At 40.4% G+C, this 25,706-nt stretch overlaps 1 protein-coding gene across 2 annotated transcripts; it reads right to left on the bottom strand.

Annotated features, from left to right (window-relative positions):
• Positions 1-724: 724 nt before the first annotated feature.
• DAD1 (defender against cell death 1) lies at positions 725-18,730 on the bottom strand. Of its 2 annotated transcripts, none has more exons than XM_081050241.1 (3): positions 18,448-18,730; positions 9,438-9,616; positions 725-968 (listed from the first exon to the last, which is right to left on the bottom strand). In XM_081050241.1, the coding sequence occupies exons 1-2, from the start codon at positions 18,656-18,658 to the stop codon at positions 9,486-9,488; spliced, it is 342 nt and encodes a 113-aa protein (XP_080906367.1). In that variant the 5' UTR covers positions 18,659-18,730; the 3' UTR covers positions 725-968; positions 9,438-9,485. The 2 variants fall into 2 exon arrangements, with proteins under 2 accessions (XP_080906367.1, XP_080906366.1); XM_081050240.1 differs by having other exon boundaries at positions 9,442-9,616.
• Positions 18,731-25,706: the final 6,976 nt, after the last annotated feature.

Genomic DNA, 25,706 nt, shown 5'->3' with positions numbered 1-25,706 from the left:
CTAGAGCACCACTCATCATCTCAGCTAAATTTAAATAGTGGAATTCTCAACATAGCTTATTTTTTTCCTGTATAGAGCATCGGAGGTGGAAATGGGGCTGCTAGCACGATACACGTAAGTACGCCTAGGCTTCGGCCAGAGGGCCTATTGTTCTACCCAAGCCGTGTCGTCAACTCTGATCTTAAGCAAGTTACAAATCTGAGCTTCCACGTCTTCATCATCTAATGAGGACTGGAACACAAGCTAATTCCAAGAATAACACGAGAGAATATTCGTGAATATTCAGAGAGTACTGTACCCTGTAAATAAACATAACCCCCACTTTTTGCACTCTGCTTATATTTCCCAAGATATATTTCTCTTTTCACCACAAAAGTATATGAAAACAGCTGTAAATGTGGAAGCACACACTTAGTACAATTTCTAACAAAGTGCTTCATGACACAATTCCAGGAATGCACTGTGCCCTAAGAGTGGAACCAGCTGTAACAACTAAAGGATTAGTAAAGAAGTACCAGCTCCAGGGAAAAAACAAAGGACTGTCTTTCCGGGGCTTGTCAACCTTTTCTCAGGCCTTTTGTCATTAACTTCATATACATACTTAATGAAAGCACGGAGGTAGATTTAGAGTTGCAAATTATCAACTCCTAAAGAGCTTTGCACAGAGGACTAAAGGAGAAAAAGGATCCTAATACCAAGAATAAAAACAAAAGAGAGTCAGAGGCATAGAAAGGAGTGCAATGGAGTTTAATTTAGAAGGCAAAAAGGTTACACTTAACGGAGGGAGAGGTCTGTTCATAAATGCTCATTACAAAGTTGTTCTGACACAGAAGCAAAGGGAACATCTCTGGCTCTCCACTAGCATACCAAATCAGAGATTATCAGAAAGTATAAATCTGAAGAAAATCCACGTGTCCAACAAGCTGCCATGTCAAGAGCTCTTCTCCAGGGGAAATCGAAAAGTGAACCTAAAAGAAAGAAGTAGAAAGGTAAAAGGAAATATCCAAGCTTTTTAAAAACGTCTTATGGTACTACAGACAGGCCCCCAAATCCTTTCACTTAAATTCTAAACGCACAAAGACAAAGACATTTATGGGGTTCCCAAATCCTGGTCTGTATTTAAGCTAGGTTAGAACCAGAATACAGCAAATATTTTTCAGAGGGATTATTTTTAGAGGCACCCATAAAAACAAAATGCTCAAATCTGAATTCCCAGCACACCAAGGCAAAGCTGACTAGGAATTGGTAGACATGGGTTCTAACTACAGCTCTGCAATTAATTAATTACGTCTTTACATACGTCTGTCTGACCTCTCTGGCCCACAAACTCTTTAAGGTGAAGAGGTTGCAATTTAGCAGAAAGGGTTGTGCTGGACTTAGAAAGCTTATAAAGCACTAAATTCCAATTTGGAGGAGGATGGAGGAAGGAAGGATTCAAGGGAGAAAGAGAAAACTTCCCAATCTCAGGTTTAACAAAGGAAATACAGAAGAAATCATTTCGTTTTCATTTAAAGATAAGGTTCTTTTTGGCAAGAAGGCAGAGAATAACTCCCAGAGAAGTGTCCACACTGCTGCTAGCGTCAGATGAGATTGGGATCTGGGCACTGAGGTGGAGCCCTGCCTTGCAAACACAGGCTTCCTTTCTGGTGCCTTCAGCAGAGTGCAGTAGGACAGTAACCCCTGCGCAGTAGGACAGTAACCCCTGCACCCCAGGGCCTCCAAAGTCTCTAGCCAGTAGTCCCATTTTCCAGCAGTGAGCCATAAAAATTCTGTAATCTTCTGTGTGTGTCATAATTGGAAGAGTTGGGAGACACCACCTTTCAGAAGAGCTGGGTGACCCCAGTAGGTAAAAGGGCGCCACCTTATTTTATCTGGCACCTTATTTTATCTGGCACCTTTATCTTATTGGTTCTGACCTGGAGATTCCGGCATCAGAGCTTAAAGGAAAGATCTTAGACTTACAGCCAGAGTGCTTTTATTTCACTAACAATGGTATCTAGAGATGCTACATAACTGCAGAACATTCCTACATCTGACGGAATTGTAAGCAATGTGTAAAGAGCAAAAAGAGGGGAAAAAAGCGTTCACGGGGCCAAACAAGAACAAACAGACCTATTAAAACTCACCTTTTCACTCCATCAAATTTTTTAAAGCAACAGACTATGAATTAATATAACACATCAGCTCCAATAGCCAAGGTGGGAGAGGACTAGAGCATAGGGCCATTTCAGTAAAGAGTCATGAACATTTAGAACTATAAGAGAAATCCTAGTTTCGTACAAAAGTCTAGTTTTGACATTCTATGATATTAAAATATTTAAATCTAAGACAGTGGGGCTGGTCCATCTAGAAGGCAAAAACGACTCGGAAATCTCTTTGATAATGGTTTTCAGAAAATTCCATTTACAAAGTTCTGCTCCCTTCTATTAAGGCAAAAATATATTTACCAGACAGTATTCTAAAAGCAGAGCTTTTAGGATTCTTTGAAATGTTAGCTCAATAAACTTAGACTACTCAACAGCTCAGAAGAATGGTTTCCACTACCTCCAACCAAGGGATAAAGGTTTCAGGAAACTAATAAAATTTCTTCCCAATATCAAGACATGCAAAATGGAAGACACCTGAGAAAAGTTAGCATGACTTCTTCAGTCTATTTCAATCATGCAGAAAAGAAAGCAGCACCAATTGATCAGTCTTTCTAATCATCTTAAAAGAAAGCAAGGCATAACACAAAGAACTGTTAAAAATAATTACTCTCTGTTAGATACAAAAGATAATGCCAGACAGGGTCACATCTATTTGGAATCTGTATTCTTCTCCAGCACCATCTCTATTCAGACACTAGCACTGAGCAGATATGCTCAAATACTGATTTTCCTTCAATTCCATCTCCTCCTGGATCCTGCTCAACCAATTAAAACTGAAATTAGAGAAAATGTGAATCAAAGCCCATTCTGCAGAAATTCAAGGTTCAGAGCTCAATTTCAATCACCACAATTTCAGAAGGCACAGATGGTATATTTCTAAAAACGAAAGGAGCTTTAGAGATCAGCTAATCGAATCCTCTCGTTTTATAGATGAGGAAACTAACCTGGGAGTTTGACAGATTTGTCCAGAACTATTCTGTCCAATATCATGGCTACTTAGCCATGGGTGACTATTTAAACTTAGTTAAAATGAAATGAAATTAAAAATTCAATTCCTCAGTCACTTAGCCACATTGCAAACGTTCAACCACATGTGGCTGGTGGCTACCGTACCCGGAAATGCAGACTTAGGATATTTCCACACTGCAGAAAGTCCTATTGGAAGTGCTGGTCCAGCGTTACCCTCTCTGGATAAAGTCACTTCTCTTGCATTTCTTCTGAGTCATATTAAAAGATGACCACTTTGCTGAAACATTTTAGATAGCCTCACTTCATCCTTTCTTATCAATGTCTATGGTTTCCCCATTTAGAAAAAAGAGAAGTTAAATAATTTTTACAAAAGCCGTCTAACGAGATGTATATATTCATCATCCAAAAGTCTCTGAATATAATACAGAAGGAAAACAAATTCTGGGGGTCAAAATGTTTGTTATTAATTTCCCACGAAGTCACTTATGAGCTCCAGGGCCTAAACAAGTTAACTGAAATTTCACCAGTTTAATTACCTGATGTACAAAACAGGAAGAGTGCTATTTGCCCCATCACAGGATGGGCCGTGAGGATCACATGGCTTAGTGTGTGGTTAGTGTGTGTGGAATGTATGAGTCCCGCAAGCCTGGTGATAACTGTAAGACATCTTACAAATGTTGTCTGATTTTACAAAAGGTCTTGTATAAATATTGTTCATTTTGTTACTAACTTTCCACCTCATGTGAATGGAGGATGGAAATCTGGTAATATGGACAAAAAACAAAATTTGAAGAAAAAAGAAAAAGAAAGCCCAACTGAAAATCGACACAAACAGCCCAATCCTCAAACACACTGGGAACTATCCTGAATTCTAATCAGAGATTTTAACAGCTCCAAGAGACTGATGCAAATCCAGACCAATCCCCTTACTGTGCGGACAGGGAAACGGGGGCTCAGGGACGAGCTTATTTGTCCATTCCACCCACTCCACAAAAGAGCAAAGTCCACAATGCAGGTCTTCCGACTTCATGTTTGTGCCCGCCCCACAGTCGCTCGTATGACTTTCTCGTTGCTTTCTTTCTTCCACAGTACCTTCCACATGTTTTAGCATGCACACAACCATTGATGTAACTTATATAGCATTTTCTTACAGATGAAAACGAGTCATTCAGCATACACTCATTCAACAAACATGCGCTGAGACTGAGAGCTTGTGCTAAGCCCTGAGGTCCCACCCTCAGTGAGAGAGACAGGGAAGTGAATGAATAGTTTCATAACAATGTACTAAGTGCAGCATTAGAGGCAGGCACAGCGGACCCCCGAGAGGCCCAGCAGAAGCTCCAATGCAACCTGGGGGCACAGATGATCTGGAGTAGGAATCATCAAGCTGCAAGGATGGAGAAAATAAGGCAGGGAGTTAGGGCAGCAATGAACTTCATAAACACAAATCTTCTTGATATTCTTTCTCTCGTGCTCACATGCTCGCTCTCTCTGGCTTTAGATGGATGAAATACAAATAGAGCGCAATCACCAATTAGAGAGTGATCAATTAGTGGTTTTAGTAAATAAAATAAGCAGATTCAAGGTTTTAAGAATAGGTAAAGAATTAATCTCACCCTCTGAGGAAAAAGGAGGTTGAAAAAATGTTATGCTGTGCTTAGCTCAAAATATGTTCCACAAATTCAGAAAAGTTCCTTTTCTGAGAACTTATTTGGTGGCTGAATCTAATTCCCTTTAAGGTGAGATGTCGAAGAGAAAATGAAATAAAAAATAGTGTTTCCCAACAAGAAAAACTAAAGATTATTGCCAGTGGGAGGTCATATTGAGAGCAAATACAGGTCTAGAACAAACCAAAAGGGAGCTCCTGAACTGACAAGCTAAGCAAAGGAAATAAACCCTCCCTGCACACCATCTTCCTATGGAACAAAAGCCTTGGGCCACGTAAAGGCTCCATGCCCCTTGTGCCTGACTCCACACTGCCCACTTCTGGCCAGAATATAGAGCAACCCCGACCCAGCATCTATGCCCACTTGGACCTCTGCTGCCCTCCTGTGACTGGAAAAAAACTAGGTTTTATCACAAAGATATCAGGGGTTCTTCCCCCAAACTCATCGTCTCCCATGCTTTGTAGTACATTCTCTCAGCATATGAAATGTACAGTCCACTAGGTGGCAGGAGAGCCTAAAGAATACTATTCAGAATCCTTTCCTGAGATAATTCTCCAGATTGCTATACTTCACTGATGAATTTGGAAAAGCCAACAGTAATTGCGTATTTGTAAATAGCACTGCTTGTCAGTTATGTTCTACCCAGACCTGTAGCTCCCTTGCTCCAGCCAGGATTAAACACTATGAATTTTTATAAAGACCTCTGAGAGAATGGCCTCCATTATAAAAACAAAAACATTAACAAGGTTTTAACACAAGCATTAGCCAAACAATCTCCACCAGGCTGAGCACACTTCCAAGGTCAGGTTCATCCCTTTGTGCCCATTTTAATTTACCCTCTCATCCAAGTCCAGGAACTTTCCTTTCCAAACCATTACCCAATGTAGTTATGTCCCTCTTTTCTTCATTTCCCTTCAGAACACTTGAGATAGACTTTTTTAAAAAGAACTGCACAAAGAGACATGGGAAAACAAAACAGAATATAAGTACAGAAAATATGAAAATTTTTAAACATTCAAATCTATTGAGCTTGTGTCACACATTCATTCAGAAAAGATTTACTGCCACCTAAGTACCAAACACTGACCATCATTTTAGGTGTGCATAAATTCTCCCAACTTAGAAGCTTAGTAGAAGCATTTTTCCCTTTTGCATTTTCATTTTTATGATAATCTAAAAAATATTGAGTCTGTTCTTGACCACTGGGATAGCCATCTTTAACTAGTGCTGCCAACTGAGCAGCTTTTACCACAGGGTTTCTCACACTGCCATCTTTGGACATGTTTTCAAGAGACCAAAGTTTAAAGTTTGGAAAAGGTTGTGTTTAATAGATCCAGGTTTTACATCAATTCTGGCTGAACAAAATTGGCATGTTCAAGAAGTTCAAGTCTCACAGCAGAGGGATGAAACTGGCACTGGAGAGGAATTTAAAGGGAACTTCAGCTGAATCTATAATGTTTAATCTGCTCAAAATCCGTTAATTCCAGGTGGCAGACACATGGGTGTCTATTATATTATTCTCTGTACTTTTCTGTATTTTTTTAAATGTCGTAATAAAAGCAAAGAAAGTAATAAAATAACTGTGGTAACTTTTTAAAAACATTTCTTTAACTTTGCCAATTATCAACCTTATAGTAAACAACCTCAAGCAAAAATGGGATAGAAAATTTTTTTGATGTCCGACTGGATTATCACACTTATTAGTTAAAAGATTTCCAGCTAGGCTCTCTGAAACTCAGTTTCTCATCTATAAATGGAATTAACAAGCCAATCCTCGTGTAATTTTGAAAATAAGACACAGAATAAGAAGCACTTAAAGACAGGCTCATGGTGAGTCCTGACTATCTGTTAACTTCTGTACTTCTCCTAGAATAAATTTATTTTTTTAACTTGATCCCATTTTCTTTTGATCTGCCTTTTTCAGAGTAGCTCCTGGTTTTAAATGTTGCTCCCAAATTCATGCAAAAGCAGTACACTACAGATGTTTATTCTTTTTATACCCAACTTTCAATGTACTTGGCAAGTATGGCGAATAGTCGGTCAATCTGTTTTGTCCTACCTTCTGAGTTGGTATAAATATTGACGGCTCACTTGGAATCTACTTTGAAAGTGTGGTGGCACACTGCACATGGAACTGAGTTAGAAGCACATAAAAAGGGCAAATAGATGTATGTTAAAAACTGAGAGCAGGACAGTAAAGTGTATATCACACGAAGGATCTTTATGAAAATTCCCTGGGCAGTCCCTCTATAAAATGATTTAACACTGCAATCTGGAATTGGAAGGTTTTGCTGTACGTTGGGCCCATAATTTCCAGCTGAACAGGGGGCCGTAGGTCGTTAAAACGGTATGCAGTACAGTTTCTGCTGAGCTTGCTTTTTCTCTGTTTTCGTCATAATTTTGAAATACTAAGCTCTCTGCAGCAGAGGCCTCTTCCAATCACGACAGCCCTAGGAAATAATTCTCCATGATTTGGTATCTCCCTAAGCCCAGAGAACATCCTTGAAATGTTTGCGCTGTCCCTTTCTTAAGCATACACATGACTCATCTAGAAAAAATAACTAGAGTAAGGCAATCAGAAGACTTCTGACCTTTCCAGCAAAGTTACTATCAGAGAGCTCAAAAGTTACTCATGTTGTTTGCAGGTTTAAGGTCAATGTTGGTGGGTCGGCTTTCTAGCTGTACTCAATGAATTATCGTTGGTCAGACACCTCATCCGCTACCTGTTCCCAGATGACACAGTGGCTCCCTTCTCTGGACTCCCTCAGCACTTTGTTCACATGTAGTGTGGCTCTAACTACGCTAGAAATGGAAAGTCCCTACTAGAAGGTAGGAATCACATTTTACTTTAATTCTTATTTCCAGCAACAAGCCATTGACTAGCACATAGAAAGGGGCGAAGGGGAAGGACAACTCACGTCCTGATCAGTTATCCAAAAAGTTAAACTGTATTAAAATAGTACATAAGAAATGGTTCCCAAACTTTTCCACTGAAATAAACGATCTCTATCAACTTATTACCACCAACAAGAAAACCTCACCTGAACTAATAGAACTGTTTTTGAGGTGACATCAATAATGAAAAGGCTCTATGTAATATTATAACTAATTAATTCATGCCAGAAATTAAAGTATAGTCATTGTCACATTATTGTATTCACTTTGTATATGGTTGCTCTAACTCTTGTATTGGATTTCTGATCAGCACAAAATGACAGATTTCCTGGCCAGCCCGGTGGCTCAGGTGGTTGGAGTACCATGCTCCTAACGCCAAGGTCACCAGTTCAATTCCCACATGGGCCAGTGAGCTGTGCCCTCCACAACTAAGATTGTGAACAAGAGCTCTCCCAGGAGCTGGGCTGCCGTGAGCTGCCATGGGCTGCCGTGGGCTAACCTGTGCCGCCATGAGCAGCCGTTAGCCAGTGTGAGTGGCCGGCAGCCATCGTGAGACGCAAGCAGCCAGCGAGAGCTGCTGTGAGCAGACCACCCATGACCGGTGACTGACCGCCTCAGCCGGAGAGAACGCAAGGCTCATAATACCAGCATGGGCCAGGGAGCTGTGTCCTACACAACTAGACTGAGAAACAAGGGCTGATTTCCAAGTAGTGACAGAAAGAAGTTAATCCTGGGATATTCTTTCACCAAAAGGATAACATTGTTTAAGGTTCTCTTTTCTCTACCACCCAGTAACAGCAACACTGAATTTTGTAGTGAAAAGGCAAAATAAAAAAGAGTGCATTCATTCCTCAGTAAGCTGCGTGGGGTACTGCAAGAGCACTACTGGATACGGCGCTGTTGTACAACCACTTATCTATCATGTGGCCAGGGAAGGCGATTGGATTGTTCCGGCCCTCTGTTTTCTTATATATGAAATAAGTACTGATATATAGTTTGGAAAGAACCCATGTACTTCTCAGAGCTTTCAGATTCTGCTTGGGAGGGAGGCATATCACAAATGAAGGACAGTCCAAGTAAAGAGGGCTTTTCAACTTCTGTCAATGCAAACGACTCCAGCTCCACTGCTGCTTCATATACTGAGATTCTATGTAAGTTTATTTAGAAAAAAAAGAGCTCTACAGTTAAAAAAAGAAAAATGGCAAATAAAACAAACAGCATCTCATCCTGTATTGCAAAGTGTTCTCCCAACCTAATCTAATTTCCCCATTTATTTCTACTTTAGCACACATATTAGCAAATGGCCAGTCATTCATGCAGCACATACTGGATGTCTAGCAGGTGTAAGCACTATCCTAGGACCATGGGGACAACGGCCTAGCATTTAAAGTCATCTAAGATCAAAATCAGAAAAAATTAGAGCACATCTAAAAGCAAAACTACAATTTTTGTCTCTTCCAAGATCTCAGTTATTTTCATGGAGTTATTGGTGCAGAAATTAATGTATTAGCTACAGGCAAACTCTCATTTTCTGTTATCTTAATGATTTGCAGAACAGTGAGAAGAGAAGGCAATGACCGAAAGCAGCGGCACTGATGAATCATGATGATATTAATGCATACTTTGCAGACCGATGGAAAATTCTGCAAACATCTTATCGGCAATATGGGAACCTTGCCAACCATGAGCAAAACCAGCCCCATCCAATTTCCATTTCTAAAATCAACATGATGGTACAAAGGCTATGATCATAACTTACTTACATTCTTCTAGTCTCCCACTCCTCAATTAAGCAAATGGGAATGATTCAGCCAACGAAGTTCATGACCACAAGATGCAGGATGGTGCTGGCAAAGAGAAAGTCAGCAAAGGCTCGCTCCGGGGAGATGCCTTGGAAATCCGCTTTGTTCTGTGGATTGATCTGTATTCTCAGACAAACTGTACAAAAAATAAAACACAAAAATGATTATCTAGAAGTATAAAACAAATATGACTGCTAATGAACACTCACATACCCTGTGACCCAACAACTCCATTCTAACAGAAATGATGTATAAAAAAATCAAAAGGCATGTACACGAATGATACCCATGACAGCCCCAAACTGGAAATAATCTAAATGTCTATCAACGGTAAAATCGATAAATTACGGCACACGCATACACTAGAACACTAAACAGCAATGAAGAGGGTAAGCGTGGAATTAGAAGAAGGTGGTAAAAAGGTACAAAGTTCCAATTATAAGGTAAATAAGTACTAGGGATGCAATATACAGCATGATGGCTATAGCTAACACTGCTACGTGATATACAGGAAAGTTGTTAAGCGAATAAATCCTATGAGTTCTCATCACAAGGAGAAAATTTTTTTCCTTTCTTCTTTCTTTTCTTTTTATTATACCTATGGGAGAAGATGGCTGTTAGTTGAACCTATTTTGTTATGGTAATTATTTCACAATATCTGTAAATCAAACCATCATGACACATGCCTTAAACTTATATTTATGTAATGTCAGTTATTTCTCAATAAAACTGGGGGGTTAAAAAAAAAAAGAAAGGAACTACACAACATGGATGAATTCCACAAATATATGTTAATTAACACAATCCAGACACAAAAAACACATGCTGTAGGATTCCATCTATATAAAAAAAACAATCTATGGCAAACAAGTCCGGATAGTAGTTTTTATCTTTCACAGGAGGAGGGATGACAGGTAACGTGCAAGGTAGAGGCCTCTCGGGAGTTAGGAATGTTCTTATCTTGAGCTGATGCCTAGATGGGGGAATTTAAAAACTCATCGAGTTGTAAATTTAAGTTTTGTGCTCTTAATTGTTAAAGAAAAATAATATAACCTCTCAAAGTTAGGCTAAAAACTAAAGGCTTACTCAGGAAAACATTATGTAAATATAACAAAAAAAATCTTCAGAACTCTTATCTCCTGATTTAAGTTTATAATTATACCTAAACTGGAATGTAGTTGAGGCAGTAACAAAGGAGCTGGGCTAAATGACAGAAAGTTATTAAACTGCAAATTATTTTCAACAGAATGTGTATTAATATTGAATAGGAGAGATTATGAACATCCATGAGGACCTCACAGTTGTAGAAAATCTTTGATCTCAAACTTCTAGCAGCTGTTCGTCTCAAAAAAGGCAAGGGACATAAGTTATATTAACTTTGACAGAGAACTCCCTACTGCCCTTGAAGATTCCAACCTGATACATTAACCGCAATCACCATTTGACATGAAAAGGGAGCTCCAGGAAGACACTCTTCCAAAGTATCTTTATGCCTGTAATAAATGATTACACTACCAAAGAAAACCCAAATTTGCTTCAGGCTAGCAACCATCCCTTCACTAACCAAGAAAAAGAAACGAACTGAAATCTAACCCAAAGGTCAGAAAACTACCAGACTACTTCTCCAGAGCTCATCACCATGGCAACAGTTTTCATTATGCTTCAACATGTAAACACTGTGGAAGCACCACTGATCTTTTCAAGCACTTGCACCCTTCAAAATATGACGGACACTGACTAAAACAAGGGCAACCAATTAAAATCCTGCTGTGAACGGGGTACAGATCAGTTCATGCGTTTGGGAGAGCAACTGGCAATATCTCTTAATATGTTAAATGTTTTTACCTTTTGACCAAGGAAGTTATCTTAAAAAGGTATTCTAACAGCATGTTTGTAAAGCTGGAAAAAAGTGAAGAGTCCAAATGTCATTAAAGGAATTATTTCAATAAATTGTACCATACATCTGCTGTGAAATACCATTGAATTATTCAAAAGAATGAGATAAACTCTCCACAGATTGATAGTAAAGATATTCAAGATATATTAAGTGGGGGGGAAAAAACGAAAAACGATTCCATTCCATATCTCTCTTCAAAAAATAAAAATAAAAAAATAAAAAATAAAAATATACATATATATGTGGAGAAATAGACACCAAACTATTAACAGTGGCTACTGGGGTGGAGGACGGGGTAGTGTGTCAGGAAATATGAGGGGACAAAAGAAAAGAGAAGCTTCCCCTGAAGGTAGATAAAAATTGATGTGTTATCATTATCATGATGACAGTAACCCAAGTTATTCCAACGACAACATAAGAATCACTGTCCCCCAGAGAAGAAAAGGACCCTGGGGGTCATAAAGATCGACACCCCATTTAATGCATAAAATTCCCAAGAGGTGGTAGTGGTGCGCGTGCTGGGGGAGGCTGCATGAATCACCTGGGAATCTTTCCCAAGTATACTCACCATTCCTGAGTCTCATAAGCCATCCCCAGGTGGAGAATCACAAACCTGCAAGTCTACCAAGAGGGATGTCATATCCCTCAGATGCACTGGCGTACACAAAAGGCAAAGAACACCTGTCAAGAGCTCCTCCATAAATAATCCTTCAGTCTCTCCCTGAGCACTTACAAAGTTGGAAATTTACTACGTCTAGCGGCAGCCTGTTTCATTTCAGTAGTTCTAATTTAATCTATCTCCTCAAATGTTCACTCATTTAGCAAAATATTTACTGAGCGTCTACTATGTGCCATGTATTGTCCTAGATACGGGTGTACGGCACAAAACACAAAGAGCTGGCTCCTAAGGAACTTACGTTCCAATGCAGAGACACTTATAACAAATAACAAATATACAAAGAAATAGGAGGTAGTGATATGTGCTATGAAGAAAATAAAACAAGGTAATAAGAGAGTGGCTGAAAAGATATTTTTCATTTGGTGGTAACAGGTCTAAGAAGGTCCTTTTTAAGACCAAAATTGGAAAGATAGGAGCCAACCATGCAAAGATTTAAGGGCACAGCCTTCCACATAACAAGAACAACTGACATGTTTTTGGTATAACAGGTCAGACTGACCAGATTGAAGTGATCAAGGACGAGGGAAACAAGGACCAAGCCTGTAGGGCTTTGTCAGCTTCAGTGAAGAGTCTGGATACAGTTCTAAGTGCAACGGAACATTTCAGAGTGTTCAGCAGATGAGTGTAACAGTCTGATGTACTTTTGCTAAGGTTGCCAGACTGCAATGTGGAGAATAGTCTGCAGAGTTGAAAAAGCAGAGGAATCACATAGAAGAGGTCAGGTAATGGTGGTAAAAATGGACAAAAGTGAAGAAATACAGGCTATATTTTGGAGAAGATAGGGACTGCTGAGGAAATCAATGTGGGAGATAAGAGAAATCAAGGGATCAAGGAAACTTCCTAAATTTTGGCTTCAACCACTCAACCAATGTTGACACCATGTACTGACAGGTAAAGAGTTAGGTGGAGGAACTGCCTATCAGACATCAAGTGAAGATGTCAAGTGGGCAACTGGATTTAATTTGGAACTCAGGGAACGGGTCAGAACTAAAAATATAAATGTGGTAGTTGTAGTTACGTAGACATTATTTAAATTCACCTATGGAAAGAAATACAAAGAGAAGGGGTCAAAAACCACAGCCTCAGACAGAGAATAACCTAACACACACCTTGTTCAAACAGTACGAAGGAGAAACCAACAAGGTGAAAAGGAACAACCGGGAGAGAGCAGTGTTGTGAAAAAAAGAAAGTACTTCACACAGAAGGTAGCAGCCAACTACTGTGTTAAACGCTAAATGCAGCTGAGCATTCAGGTAAAGTGAGGTAGATGGCCCCTAGATCTAGCAAGATGGCAAGAGTACCTAGTTTCACTTAGTGGTGGGGAAAGACCACCACCAAGAGTGTGTTAAGGAATAAATGGAAAGTGAGAAAGCAGAAACTGCAACTAGTCTGTTCTTTCAAGGAATTCGGTGATGATGGAGAAGAAAGAAATGGAACGGTAGCTGAAAGGGTATCTGGGGTCAAATGAATTTTTTTTTAATTGGACATTTTAGACAACATTAGAGCATGTTTGTATGATGAAAGGATCCAGCAGACAGAGAGAAATTAATGATGCAGAATGAAAGGATGACTGCAGAAGCTGAGTCCCTGAGTGAGCAAGAAAAGACTGGGTCCTCTGCACTTGAGAAGGAGCTGGTTCTGATAGGAAAGGGACACATCATCTACCATCATGGGAAGTAGGTCAAAGAATAGGGGTGCAAGTGCAGGTGGGCTGCTGTGATTCCCTGGTGGGAGGATGAGAGGATTCCTGCCGATGTTTTTAGTAAAAAAATAAAGCAAGATCATCAACTGAGTATAAAGGAACAGAGGAAATATAAGAGTGAAGAGAGAAATTATGAAGCATATTTTGGAATAGCAGACATACCTGGGAAGTATAGGACCACTGGGCAGGGATGAGTGCCCATTTGTGTTCCGATTCTCACCGATACTTCTTATCACAGCACTATGTCCATATTTCCTTGTCTGTATTTCCCACTAGATTATAAACTCTGTGAGACCAGAGACCAGGTGTGCTTCACAGTAGAATCCTCAGTACTAGGGCAGAGAACCTGGCACATAATAGCTCAGTATTCCTTAAATTATTATAGGCATGCTCACAGTTTAACATATAGTGTTAAGCACTGAGGATGCAGAGATGGAAAGACAGCCCCTACACTCAATCGGTTCACCTTCCAGAGGAAGAGACATGCAAAAATACAGCACAATATCAAAGTGCCATCTCTCTCTCTCCCTCTCTCCCCCTCTTTTCCCTCTCCCTCTCCCTCTCTCCCTCTCTCTCTCTCTCACACACACACCCCAAATAGGAATATAGGATAAAGGCCGATGCTGGGAGAGTCAAGGAAGAGTTCCAAAGGGAAGGAGCACTTGAGCTGAGATGTCTACATAGTGAAGGAATTTCCCAGGCAGTCAAATTTCCCAGGTAAAATAGCTTGAGACTTCAAAGCATGTTTAGGGAATAACAAGTAACTCAATAATGCTGGAGGATAAAGGCCAGGGGGCAAAGACAAAGAGATAAAGCTGGAGATATAAACAGGATCCCATCATGAAAGTACCTATATACTTTGAAAATTTGTTTAACTTTTCTTTGGGAACCACAGATACATTTTAGGTGGAGAGTGGCACAATCAGATTTGCAAGTCAAATCAAGCCTACAAAACATAGTGGAAGATAGACTGGAGAGGCACCAGAGGCTAGGCGATCGATAAGGAAGCTAACAGCGTCTTAGACAGCCTGCCTCACTGAGGAGGGAGAGGTACCAATAAATATGGAAGAGATTTAGGGGACTCAAAGGCACAAGGCTGGCAAACTTCCGATCTCTTGGATAGCAGTTACGGGAGATACTATAAGGGCCCATATATATGACGGGTGGGTAATTCCCAAAGAGATGCTGGACCCCAGTCCACAGCCCAACAGCTCCCAGAATACATTCTGGATGAGGCCTCTTTGCCTTTGAAACCAAATTGCTTTTGGATATGCAAACTAAGGGAAACAATTTTTTAATCCAAAATAGTTTGGGATTAAAACTATTTTTTAATCCCAAATTGTTTCATATACATTACAGAACAAAACAGACCAAAGTTGTGAAATGACTTAAAAAACTATTTCAAGATCAAAGATTTACTCTAAGAACAGTCTTAATCTTTTCCACTTATCCCTCCTACATAGCACTTAAAATGAGCAGAAAGGGAGATTTCAGATAAAGAGGAAACCAGACAAGTTGTCAGCACTGGAACGTTACTCTGAAAAAAAGGACAGATGTCCACCTCTAGCGGTATCTATCTAATCACAAAATAAACAGTCAGCTGTTGAGGATTTTTGAAATCCATCTGGAAGAAGAAAAGTATTCTACCTCTGAGGTCCTTTTAAAGCCTAATATATTGTACACTGTTGATCAAAAAACAGAGCGAGAGCAAGAACGCGAGAGCGAGAGCGTGAGAGAGAGAGAGAGAGAGAGAGAGAGAGAGAGAGAGAGAGAGAGAGATTTCTCAATGGCAATTTTCTTGAAATTTCCTGGCTCCTTCTTGAAACTATCGGTAAGTCTCCCAAACGTGGGAATAGAAGAAAACAGATCATTTTCATAGGGCCCAAATAACACCAGTCTTTTTAAAGGTGTTACGGTAGCATTCTATGTTGGTTTAAAATGTACTGATGGATTTCCAAAGAGCATATGCTAAATACACACATGCAGAAGGAATGGAAGAGAACAGACTGCCAAAAAGAAATTAGGAAGCCAAACTAAAGAACTTCTCCCTCCAATTCATCCTACACACTAATGCCAATTTTTAGTCTCTCCCTTACTCGAATTAAAAAAAAAAAAATCCTTAGATGCTTTTCTATTACCTACAGTATAAAATTCAAATTTGTTGGCCTGGCTCAGTTGGTTGGAGCACGAGCTCTGAACGACAGGGTTGCTGGTTCAATCCTCACATAGGCCAGTGAGCTGCACCCTCCACAACTAGATTGAAGATAACGAGCTGCCGCTGTGCTTCTGGAGGAGCGGCTGGATGGCTCAGTTGGTTAGAGCACGAAGTCTCAACAAGACTGCCGGTTCAATTCTGGCATAGGATGGTGGGCTGAGCCCCCTGCAACTAAAGATTGAAAACAGCAACTGGACTTGGAGCTGAGCTGCGCCCTCCACAACTAGATTGAAGGACAACAAATGGGAGCTGATGAGCCCTGGAGAAACACAATTTACCCCAATATTCCTCAATAAAATTTTAAAAAGTTGGAAAAAAAATTCGTTGGCCTGGCACTTAAAGATCTAACCTGCAATCTCCTACAATTCTCTTTCTCAACCCTCTCTTCCAACAGGAAACACACCACAGGGAAGTTAGAAACTGCCAGCACCACAAATAGGTAGGTACAAGGCTTCCCTTCCCAACAATCAGAGCAAAGGATAAACTTCAAATACAAATTTCCCGTTAAAACTAGTCCCCAGTTGAGGACCAGGCTAACAAATGGCAAAGGAAGTAGGCTTTTAGTAAGGTCTCAGATGCTGTGAAAAGAAATGCAAATGATACCCTTCGTGATAACTTATGAATTGTCAAGAATCCTTTTTTTCCCTGAAGGTACATTCCTGTCTCTGGCCCAATTACCTTTTATCTAACAGCTTTGGAAATCCAGATTCCCCACATTGACTCCATTATTAAAGTGCCCTTTCACTAGGCACTCTTCAGTGACAAGCCATTGTCGTTGGGGAGGACAGAAGGGAATCTGCCAGTTCTCTTTTAGGCGCAACGGCCTCACACAGGACTTGGCATAAGGAAAAATCATCTGCTCAAAAATCTGGTTTTATCACAATAATAATCTGCACTTCTAGTCCACACCCACTCTTCAGCAAATCTCCTGCTTCCAAGTAGTTTTGATGAGTCATTTTAACCCTAGAAGCTTCTGAAGCCAGGGAGATTTCAGAATGGAGAAGTCTTTTTTTTAAATCAGCTTTTAGGCCCTACCCTATACCTATTCTTTTCAGACCTGGAAGACAAAATCATCGAACAAAATTCACCAGAGATTCAAGATTCCTTCTCCTATCTGGCCAATAAAAAGTCTTAGTCATGAACGGTATCTGGGCGAATGGGAGGCAGAGTCTAGAGCAAAGAGGACAGTTTCTCTGGTGCATCTGATAATGGTACCATATCGACTCCTTAAGACCAAAACGCTTGCCAGAGAAGGCAAAATTCAAAGATAACGAAATATCTGACCAACAGGGTAACTGCAACTCCAGACAAGGCTAGTGCACAAGTCATCAGGTCCTCGGGCTTATTTTAAGTTCTGTGAAGGAGAGAAGGCGTGAGTCTGAACTAGCAATTTAAATGTGTAAAAAGCATTCTACAGATAACTTTAAGCTATAATGTATACTCTCCACTGTAAATGAAGTCTCCAGGCAATTTTAATGCTGTATTTTGTCTGTGTCCCAACTAGACTGTAAACTTGAAGGACAGAAAACATATACTTGATATATACTTGATATATCCTCAAAGCTTTTACTATAATACCTCGTTATTAGATTCAAAATACGATTGATGGCCTGACTGGTGATGATCATGCTGGGGGTCAAAAAAGAACATGACTTCTGGCATGTTTTCAAAGTCATGGGGACGTGATACCAGTGACTGGGAAGGTCCATGTGGTGGCCACCATAAACTGGACTGGCTAACACTCCCTGAGCCAAGTCTGGACTCAGCATTCATGGAATCCCTGTTGAACTTAAGGTCAGATTTTTGGCAAAAATGTATGGGGATAGTCAGCTCTCATTCAATGTCAGTCTACAAGGCATTAATGCTGGAAATCAGGAAAAATAATAAAGCTAAAAATAGAACTATGTGAATAAAAACTGAGCTCAGGATAGTGAAATAACAGCTTCATCCACAAGAAATAAGTAGGAGCAGCTAAAAGCCAAAAACAAGCAAAGGTTGATTCAACAAGCAAAGCTATACTTGTATTTCTTACACTGTTCATTGAAACCTTTCACCAGAGGTTAAGATTAGGCCAAGGTGAGAGATGCGTCAGAGCTGGGTTTTCTATTTTAGAAGTCTACCAACTTAAAAAGGGTGTTCAAGCTAAGTGAACGTCGGAATGGAGTTTTCCCCGGATCAGTAGGAAGTGAAGTGGATCACCTGGTTGAGCGGCAGCATAACGGTAGTTATTTAAAAAAAAAAAAAAAAAAAAAGGTAGTTATTTTACAGATTAAATTCCAGCTCATAGGCGGCTGTTTGGTATTAGACACGTGACAACCTTTCTGAGACTCAATTTCCCCCCTTTACAAAAAGAGGGCGATGCAGGCTCCTCTCCTAACTTCACGAGGCGGTGATCTGATACATAAAAACAGAGTGGGAACAAAAGCAACGCACCTAGTAACACACTATTATTGCCATTACTTATGGAACCATACCCGCTAGGATGAAGCTCCCCACACAAGAGATGAAGCCCGAGAGGAAAGAGTTGAAGGGGAAGGTCCCCACGAGGAGACAATAACCGAACTGCAGCGCCCCGGTCAGCAGTATATACAGGAGGTACGCGTCCAGCAACTTCAGGCGCTGAGGAGTGGTGCTCAAGTACTCTTCTAAGAACCGCGAGATGACTGACACTACAGAGGCCGACATGACTACAAGCTGGGTACCCCGGCCTGCACTCCCCAAACTCCTAGCACACCCGACGACCACACCGGATGTAGCGTCTGCACATGCGCACCGCTGTAACCCGGCTCCGCCCACCCGGATTGGCCAATTTGCGCAGGCGTGGAGGCGGGTCAAAGTGCGAAACAACTAATGCGCAGACGCAAAGTACATCTGCAAAATGCGAACTACAACCAGTAATAGCAAATGCGCCTGCGCAATGAATCTGTCTCTGTGCCGGAGACGTGTTCTCTTTCTGTCCTATTTCCCCAGTCACGTTGGTGACGCCCACAGTTGCTCTGGCAACAAGACGCTGTGGGAGGAAGAGGGGGAGAGGTTTTATAGCGGACCGCGCAGCTACCCGAGGGTTCCGGCTTTCTTTGGTCCGCCGGTCCTCAAAGATTAACTGGATCTGCTTTGAGGCAATGCCAGGTGTTCCACAGGTTCAGTACCAGCTCGGCCCTGATTCTGTCAAGGGCTCTGATTGCATAAACCTGTCCCAGATCGTTACAGCACATCAAGTTCCCCGGCAGTGAGAACCACAGCGACCAATCACTGCGCTGGCAGTTTTGAAGTGGTTATTGGAGGAGAAAGGTGCGGGGCGGAGATAAGGAGTGAGCCTTGACCTCTGCAGGGCCCTGAGCTGGATTCCAGATCTGGCCCTGCGAGTGCTTTCGAATAAGCGCGGTAGAACCTAAGCCCAAAGATATTCATTTATTCAGCAAACATTTACTGGGCCCCTCCTGGGGCCTGAAGTTCTTTAAGTTGTAGGTACCTTCAGGGAAATCAGACACAGTCGTAAAACAGCCGGTGGTGGCGGAGAGGGAAGAATGACGCGGGGTTGGGGCGGGAGAAAAATCAGTTGATTGATATGCATAGAGTATATGATCAAGTTCAGCAGCCTTCTATTCCCAAGCTGGCATCTTGAACCTGGTGGAATATCCCAGGATGTCAGCGCAGAAAGGCCCGCAAGAACGATGCTTGCTTAAACCCCTACCCATTCCAACTCATTTTGCAGGAGAAACTGAAGGTTTGAGGTTTTGTATTTTAACAAGTGGGATTATTTATATGTTGCGTTTTAACTTTTTTACAAAACAAGGTCTACTTTAAATCTGGCTTTCGTTGCCCTTTGAATTTCACATGAATTTGACCTTCCAGACCTAGTTCATCTCACCTTTCAGTTGCCGGTAGCACATAACCAGGTACTTTTTCAGCTTATTTACTTTGAGCTGTCCTAGCTACTCAAGCAAAATTTCTAAAACAAGTGAATGACAGCATTCCTTCATTTTTGTTTTTTATTTGTGTTTAGACTGAAAACTCTATCAGCATCAACAAATGTACTGATTATCATTTGTGGAGAAAGCCTTGCTTAGGTTCTACAAAGAAGAAAAATAATCCGTGTCCTCAGAAAGCTTTACAATCTATTTGAAGAAATATATTCATATTTACACCCACAGAGATTTGCACTGCTACATGAACTTAAGTTCAGCTTAAACTCTGTGATGTTGCTGGGGGGCGGGGGGAAGAGTGGATAACCAAGCCAGTTCCTATTTCAGTATAATATGGCAAGAAGCATCAAACTCTCAGACAAGTTGAACCTTTCTCCTTGCTTCATCAGCAAGTAGGAGGGTAGTTTCCTCACCACTATTCAACTTTCAAACTGTAAAGGCTGGGCTGATGCTTTTTAATCATTCTGGAGTGGGTTCTTGGGGACTGGGGGGTCTATTCCATCATCCAGGCTCCTTCCAGCAATTTCTCCCTTAAATTTTGTCTCCCTTTGATCCATGTCAACTGTCATCGTTAGCATTTCCACAGGAACTCCCCAGAAGCAGAAGAGATGAAAAACATCAAATTCACCTACAGAATGCATCCTTTTCTGAGACCTGCAAATTCAAACACCAATATAGTGAACTAAAGCTGTCCTAGATTACTTAACACAGCAAGAACATGTCTTGTACTGTTTCCAGTTTATGATTCTATAATCACTGAAACATTTTTCCTGATCTGTCAATAGGAAATTGCTAATACTAATGTTTCAATAATTTAAATCAGAATATTAAAATATGTAAAAATTCATGTCCAGAGTAGTGAATAAGAGTGCAGGCTCTAGGGTAAGACAATCCTGGATTTGCACCTTGATTCTGCTGGTAGTAATCTAATCCTGGACAAGTTAGTCTGATTTGTCCTTTTCTATAAAATGGAAATAACAATGCCTGGTTCCTGGAATGTTTGGATCAATGTGATGATTAAATGAGATGTTAAGCATTAAGCATTCAGCATAGTACTTGAAACACAGTGAATGTTCAGTAAATATTTGCTGTCTGCTTCTCTTACTTCTCTGAATAATTAAAGTTGGCCAAACCACAAAGCCTCAATATTTTGGGCGTGCAAAAGATGGCATTGGGAGGACTGCAAATCAGATGGCTCTCAAAAGGCAAATCAAATTCTAAGTTGAAGCTGAAGTCAGAGTAGACCTTACGAGTTTTATTACTAAAACGCTATTGGAGAGTGTTACAAACACGACAACAGTCCCAAAATGGAGTCACTTATGTTAAGTCCCACATCACCAAACTGAGGCTTACCTTAATTACAGTTTTAGCTCTTCCAGAAATGGAATCTTAAACCAGTCAATCAGGAATTACTTGATTAGCGTTAGATAATCTGCTTGATGGACCCCTGCCATCCCCTAAAGGAAAGTAAGCTTGTAATAAACAACAGACTTTTTTTGCCTGGTGTAAATTCCTTGTTCCCATTCCTTTCTGGTTATAAAAGTCTTACATTTTGTACAGCTCCTCAGAGCTCCTTTCTGACTGCTTGACTGAATGCTGCCTGACTGGAATCAATTTTTGCTCAAATAAACTTAACAGTTTTAATATGCTTCAGTTTATCTTTTAACAAGAGGAAAAATTGTTTTCTCTCTACCCATCTTAGGTTTATTGGCCCTGTAAATTAGACTGACAAAAGACAATTAAACAAGAGAAAAACAAACAGATTAACATGTGCATTGCACATACACCTGGGAGCGCTCAGTTATGAGTAACTCAAAGGGGTGGTTAGAATTTGCGCTCGTATAGCATCTTAATAAAAAAGCAATTAATTTTTAGAGAAGTAATAAGCCAAAGAAAAAGGACTTTGAGTATGTAGGATAACAAATTATGGTGAAGTAAATATATGAGAAAACTAATGAAAAATAAGGGCTAGATAATAAAGTTTATTAGGTAGATTCCTCTGGTGCCCTCTCCGGACTAAGGATCTAGAGTTCTTCTGTCCTTACTGGTAGAGAGGAGAGGGGGGACACCTTTATAAATTTATGTCCTGCGTTTAGGCACACAGAGGAGGGCAGAGAACTTTTCTCATATCCTGGTTCTTCTTTATTGCCTTCAGCTCAAAATAATCCTTATGCTAAAGTGTCATATTTTGGGCGGGCAAATTCTGCTACCATTCAACACCCAACATCATAAAACAATTGGGAAAGGGAGGGGCAAGAGAGTTCCCTTATAGGCAAAGGTCATGATTTTATACTGTGACTCTCTACAATAAGTAATGTCATTCTTTATCAAAAGAAACACAAATCCTCCAAAGAAAAGGACTCTTCTAAAGAAATTTCTGCATGGGAAAGAAGTCTCTTGTCTCTTTTCCAATTATATTGTATTTTCACTGTGTCCTTCAAATCCCTCCTTTTGTTTCTATTATATGTGTAACAGCTCTGCCTTTTAAAATTTGGCCCTAATGTGGCCACAACCTCCTTTCCTTATATGATATTGTGATAGAATAAGAAATATATATTTGGGGGCGGCCGGAAGGCTCAGTTGGTTGGAGCGCGAGCTCTGAACAACATGGTTGCTTGTTCAATTCCCACATGGGCCAGTGAGCAGTACCCTCCACAACCATTGAAGACAAGGAGCTGCCGCTGAGCTTCCAGAGTGGCAGCCGGATGGCTTAGTTGGTTAGAGCACGAGCTCTCAACAACAAGGTTACTGGTTGGATGGTGGGCTGCGCCCCCTGCAACCAAAGATTGAAAACAGCGACTGGACTTGGATCTGAGCTGCACCCTCCACAACTAGATTGAAGGACAATGACTTGGAGCTGATGGGCCCTGGAGAAACATATTGTCCCCAAATATTCCCCAATAACAATTAAAAAAAAAAGGGAAAGAAATATATATTTGGTTTTCATCTCTGGTTCCTGGCACAGAATTCCTAAGTCTCTTGTAATTTCCTAAGATAAGAGCAATCTTTTGTTATAATATTTGATTTTGTCCTTAGTTCTGGGATTAGCTCCAGAGCAATAACAGTGAAAGGAGCATCTTTTGTATTCATAACAAGCCCTTTTCACTGAAGGGATTCAGAACAGGCCTCCCAAAGATGTGCCACTTTGGCGTGTGAATTATTTTGAACTTAAGGCAATCAAGACCGGGCAGGTTCACGAGAAACTTTTATCTCTCCCTTAAGAATTTAAATTGGGGTCCTTGCCCATAATCAGAGTCACCACCAGAAATAACTTTTTATGACCCATGTATAGGGCAAACTTTTAATTACTGAATATCTGATCTTTTTATTCTTTTGAGAATGATCTTCCTCCTCTCTGAAGCCCCGAGGTACTTTGCCTCATCCTTAGCTAGGAATGCCAACTATACTTCATTTTCTCTTTCTGTCTCTGAACCTCTCATGTATGTGGAGTCTCTAATTCTCTCATGTATGTGGAATGCCAACTATACTTCATTTTCTCTTTCTGTCTCTGAACCTCTCATGTATGTGGAGTCTCTAATTCTCTCATGTATGTGGGGTTCACACATATGTACATATGTAATTAAATTTGGTTATTTTCTCATGTTAATCTGTCTCATGTCTATTTGATCATTAGACTAGCTAGAGCAACCTAAAAGGGTAGAGGAAAGTTTCTTCCTTTTCCACACAACCACACTTGAGTTTATGTTAATAAGGTGACTTTTGGAAAACCCCTAAAGGTGGGGGCAGGTTGCCAGGGGAAACAAGTATGTGATTAGAGAGTTGGAACTTTCCGTCCAATACCCTCCCACCCACGATCTCCAGATAGGGGAGAGGGACTGGAAGTTGAGTTCAGTCACCAATAGCCAATGATTTAATCAATCATACTTATATACTGAAGCCTCCATTAAAAAAATCCCTAATCAAAGAGGTTCAGAGAGATTATAGGTTACTGAATACATCCAGGTGTTGAAAGGGCTAGACACCTTTCATGGAAGCTCTGTGCCCCTTCCTCCATTCCTCGCCCTACACATCTCTTCCATATGGCTTTTCCAGAGTTATATTCTTTTATGATAAATTAGTAATCTAGTAAGTAAATTGTTTTCCTGGATTCTGTGAGCCATTCTACAAAATTATTGAATCTGAGGAGGGAGTGGTGAGAACCTCCAATTTATAGTTAGTTGTCAGAAGCACAGGTGACAAACCTGTACTTGAGATTGGTGTCTGAAGTAGGGGTAGGGGACAGTCTTGTGGGACTGAGCCCGTAACCTACGGAGTCTGCACTAATTCAGGGCAGTTAGTGTCAGAATTGAGTTAAACTGTAGGACAGTCTGTTGGTGTCCTCCAATAATTGGAAAAATGCTTGGTGTAAAAGCACCCATACATTTGGTGTCAGAAGTATTGACGTGAGTACAGAAAAAGAAATCATTTTTTCTTTTACCTTGTTTCCTAATAGAACAGGTTAATAGATTATTATTTTCAGAAGAAAAATTTTAAGAGGAATCAAATTGCAAACAGCACAAAGTCAAATTACTATCAAATTTCCAAAGTATCAATTTTCTGATCTAAGTCCTAGTAAAGCAGCAAATATCTTCAATGAGTCCATCTCCCTTTATCCTAACAAAACTGTCCTTGCAGTCCCTGATGGAGTGGAACAACTTTGCAGGCTCCTTTGTCAGATTTCCTTCCCTCTTAGCCTTTGGGAGTCCCATAAAGAGAAGCCCTCAGTCTTGCTTTACTCTTGGCACCCAAGACAGAGTCTAGCATACTGTTCTTTCCAAGGGCAGAACACTCTCCATACATGGGGCTGAAATCATCAGTGCTTGAGCAACATTGTCCAATATAATTTCCTGTGATGACGAAAATATCTCTGTGCTGTCCAATATGGTAGCCACTAGCCACATGTGGCTATTGAGCAATTGAAATGTAGCTAGTATAACAAAGAACTTTTATTTAATTTTTATTAATTTGAAATCTAAGTAGCTATAGTGTGGCTAATGGCTATCACACTGGACAGAGCAATTTAAGAGCTATTCCACTCAGTTCCTATGTTTAATCCAAGGGCCACACCTTGTTCATAGTTCATTCAAAAGGCAATAACATCCATTTGAAACCAAAGATGATCCATTCCTGCCAGACCTGAGTTATCAGGTTCTCAGCTCTACCTACTTCTGGAATACTTAATGCGACTTACAGGCGCAGAAAAGAGGGTTTGCCAAAATTAGTTTTTATCCATAAAGACCATATTAGTACTTCAATCATACATAAAATCACACATTTGGAGGTAGAAGGAAAATATATTCTTTCATTCTTGCACATATTGTGTCTTGTCTTAAAGATAAGGATAAAAAAATTACCTTACATTTCTCCCCAAAGGCCTGCTTAGAGCAGGAACTGAGTCTTCTCCACTCTATAATTCTAGCAGATCCAGCCCAATCCTGAGATAGCCCAGCTCTGAGGACATTGTAAGGGATCTATTAACTTTGGTTATAAAAGGCATTTTTCATATGTTCAAGTTTCCTAGCTCCAAGCCAGCTCTAATGTAAAGCTGGTTTGGCACGTGGAAACAAAACACAAATGCTTCTCTGCATTTCCTCTTGAGATGTGGTCTAGAGAGATCAAATACCAGTTCCAATCAGCTCATCCTTGCCTCAAAAAGTTCTGCATCTTACAGGTTTTCAGAAAAGTGGGAGATTTTGTTGCCCTGTCTCAAAGTAATGTAACCTGGAATTTCCTATATGGTACAAATTAGAATACAGCTCCCCAAACCTTTGACACTTAGCACATTGTTTTATAGGTAATTGTTTATA

This window comes from Rhinolophus hipposideros (assembly GCF_964194185.1).
Source record: "Rhinolophus hipposideros genome assembly, chromosome: 5".
Lineage (NCBI taxonomy): Eukaryota > Metazoa > Chordata > Mammalia > Chiroptera > Rhinolophidae > Rhinolophus > Rhinolophus hipposideros.
The sequence above is the reverse complement of the archived record's forward strand: the minus strand, read 5'-3'. Positions and strand labels throughout refer to the sequence as shown.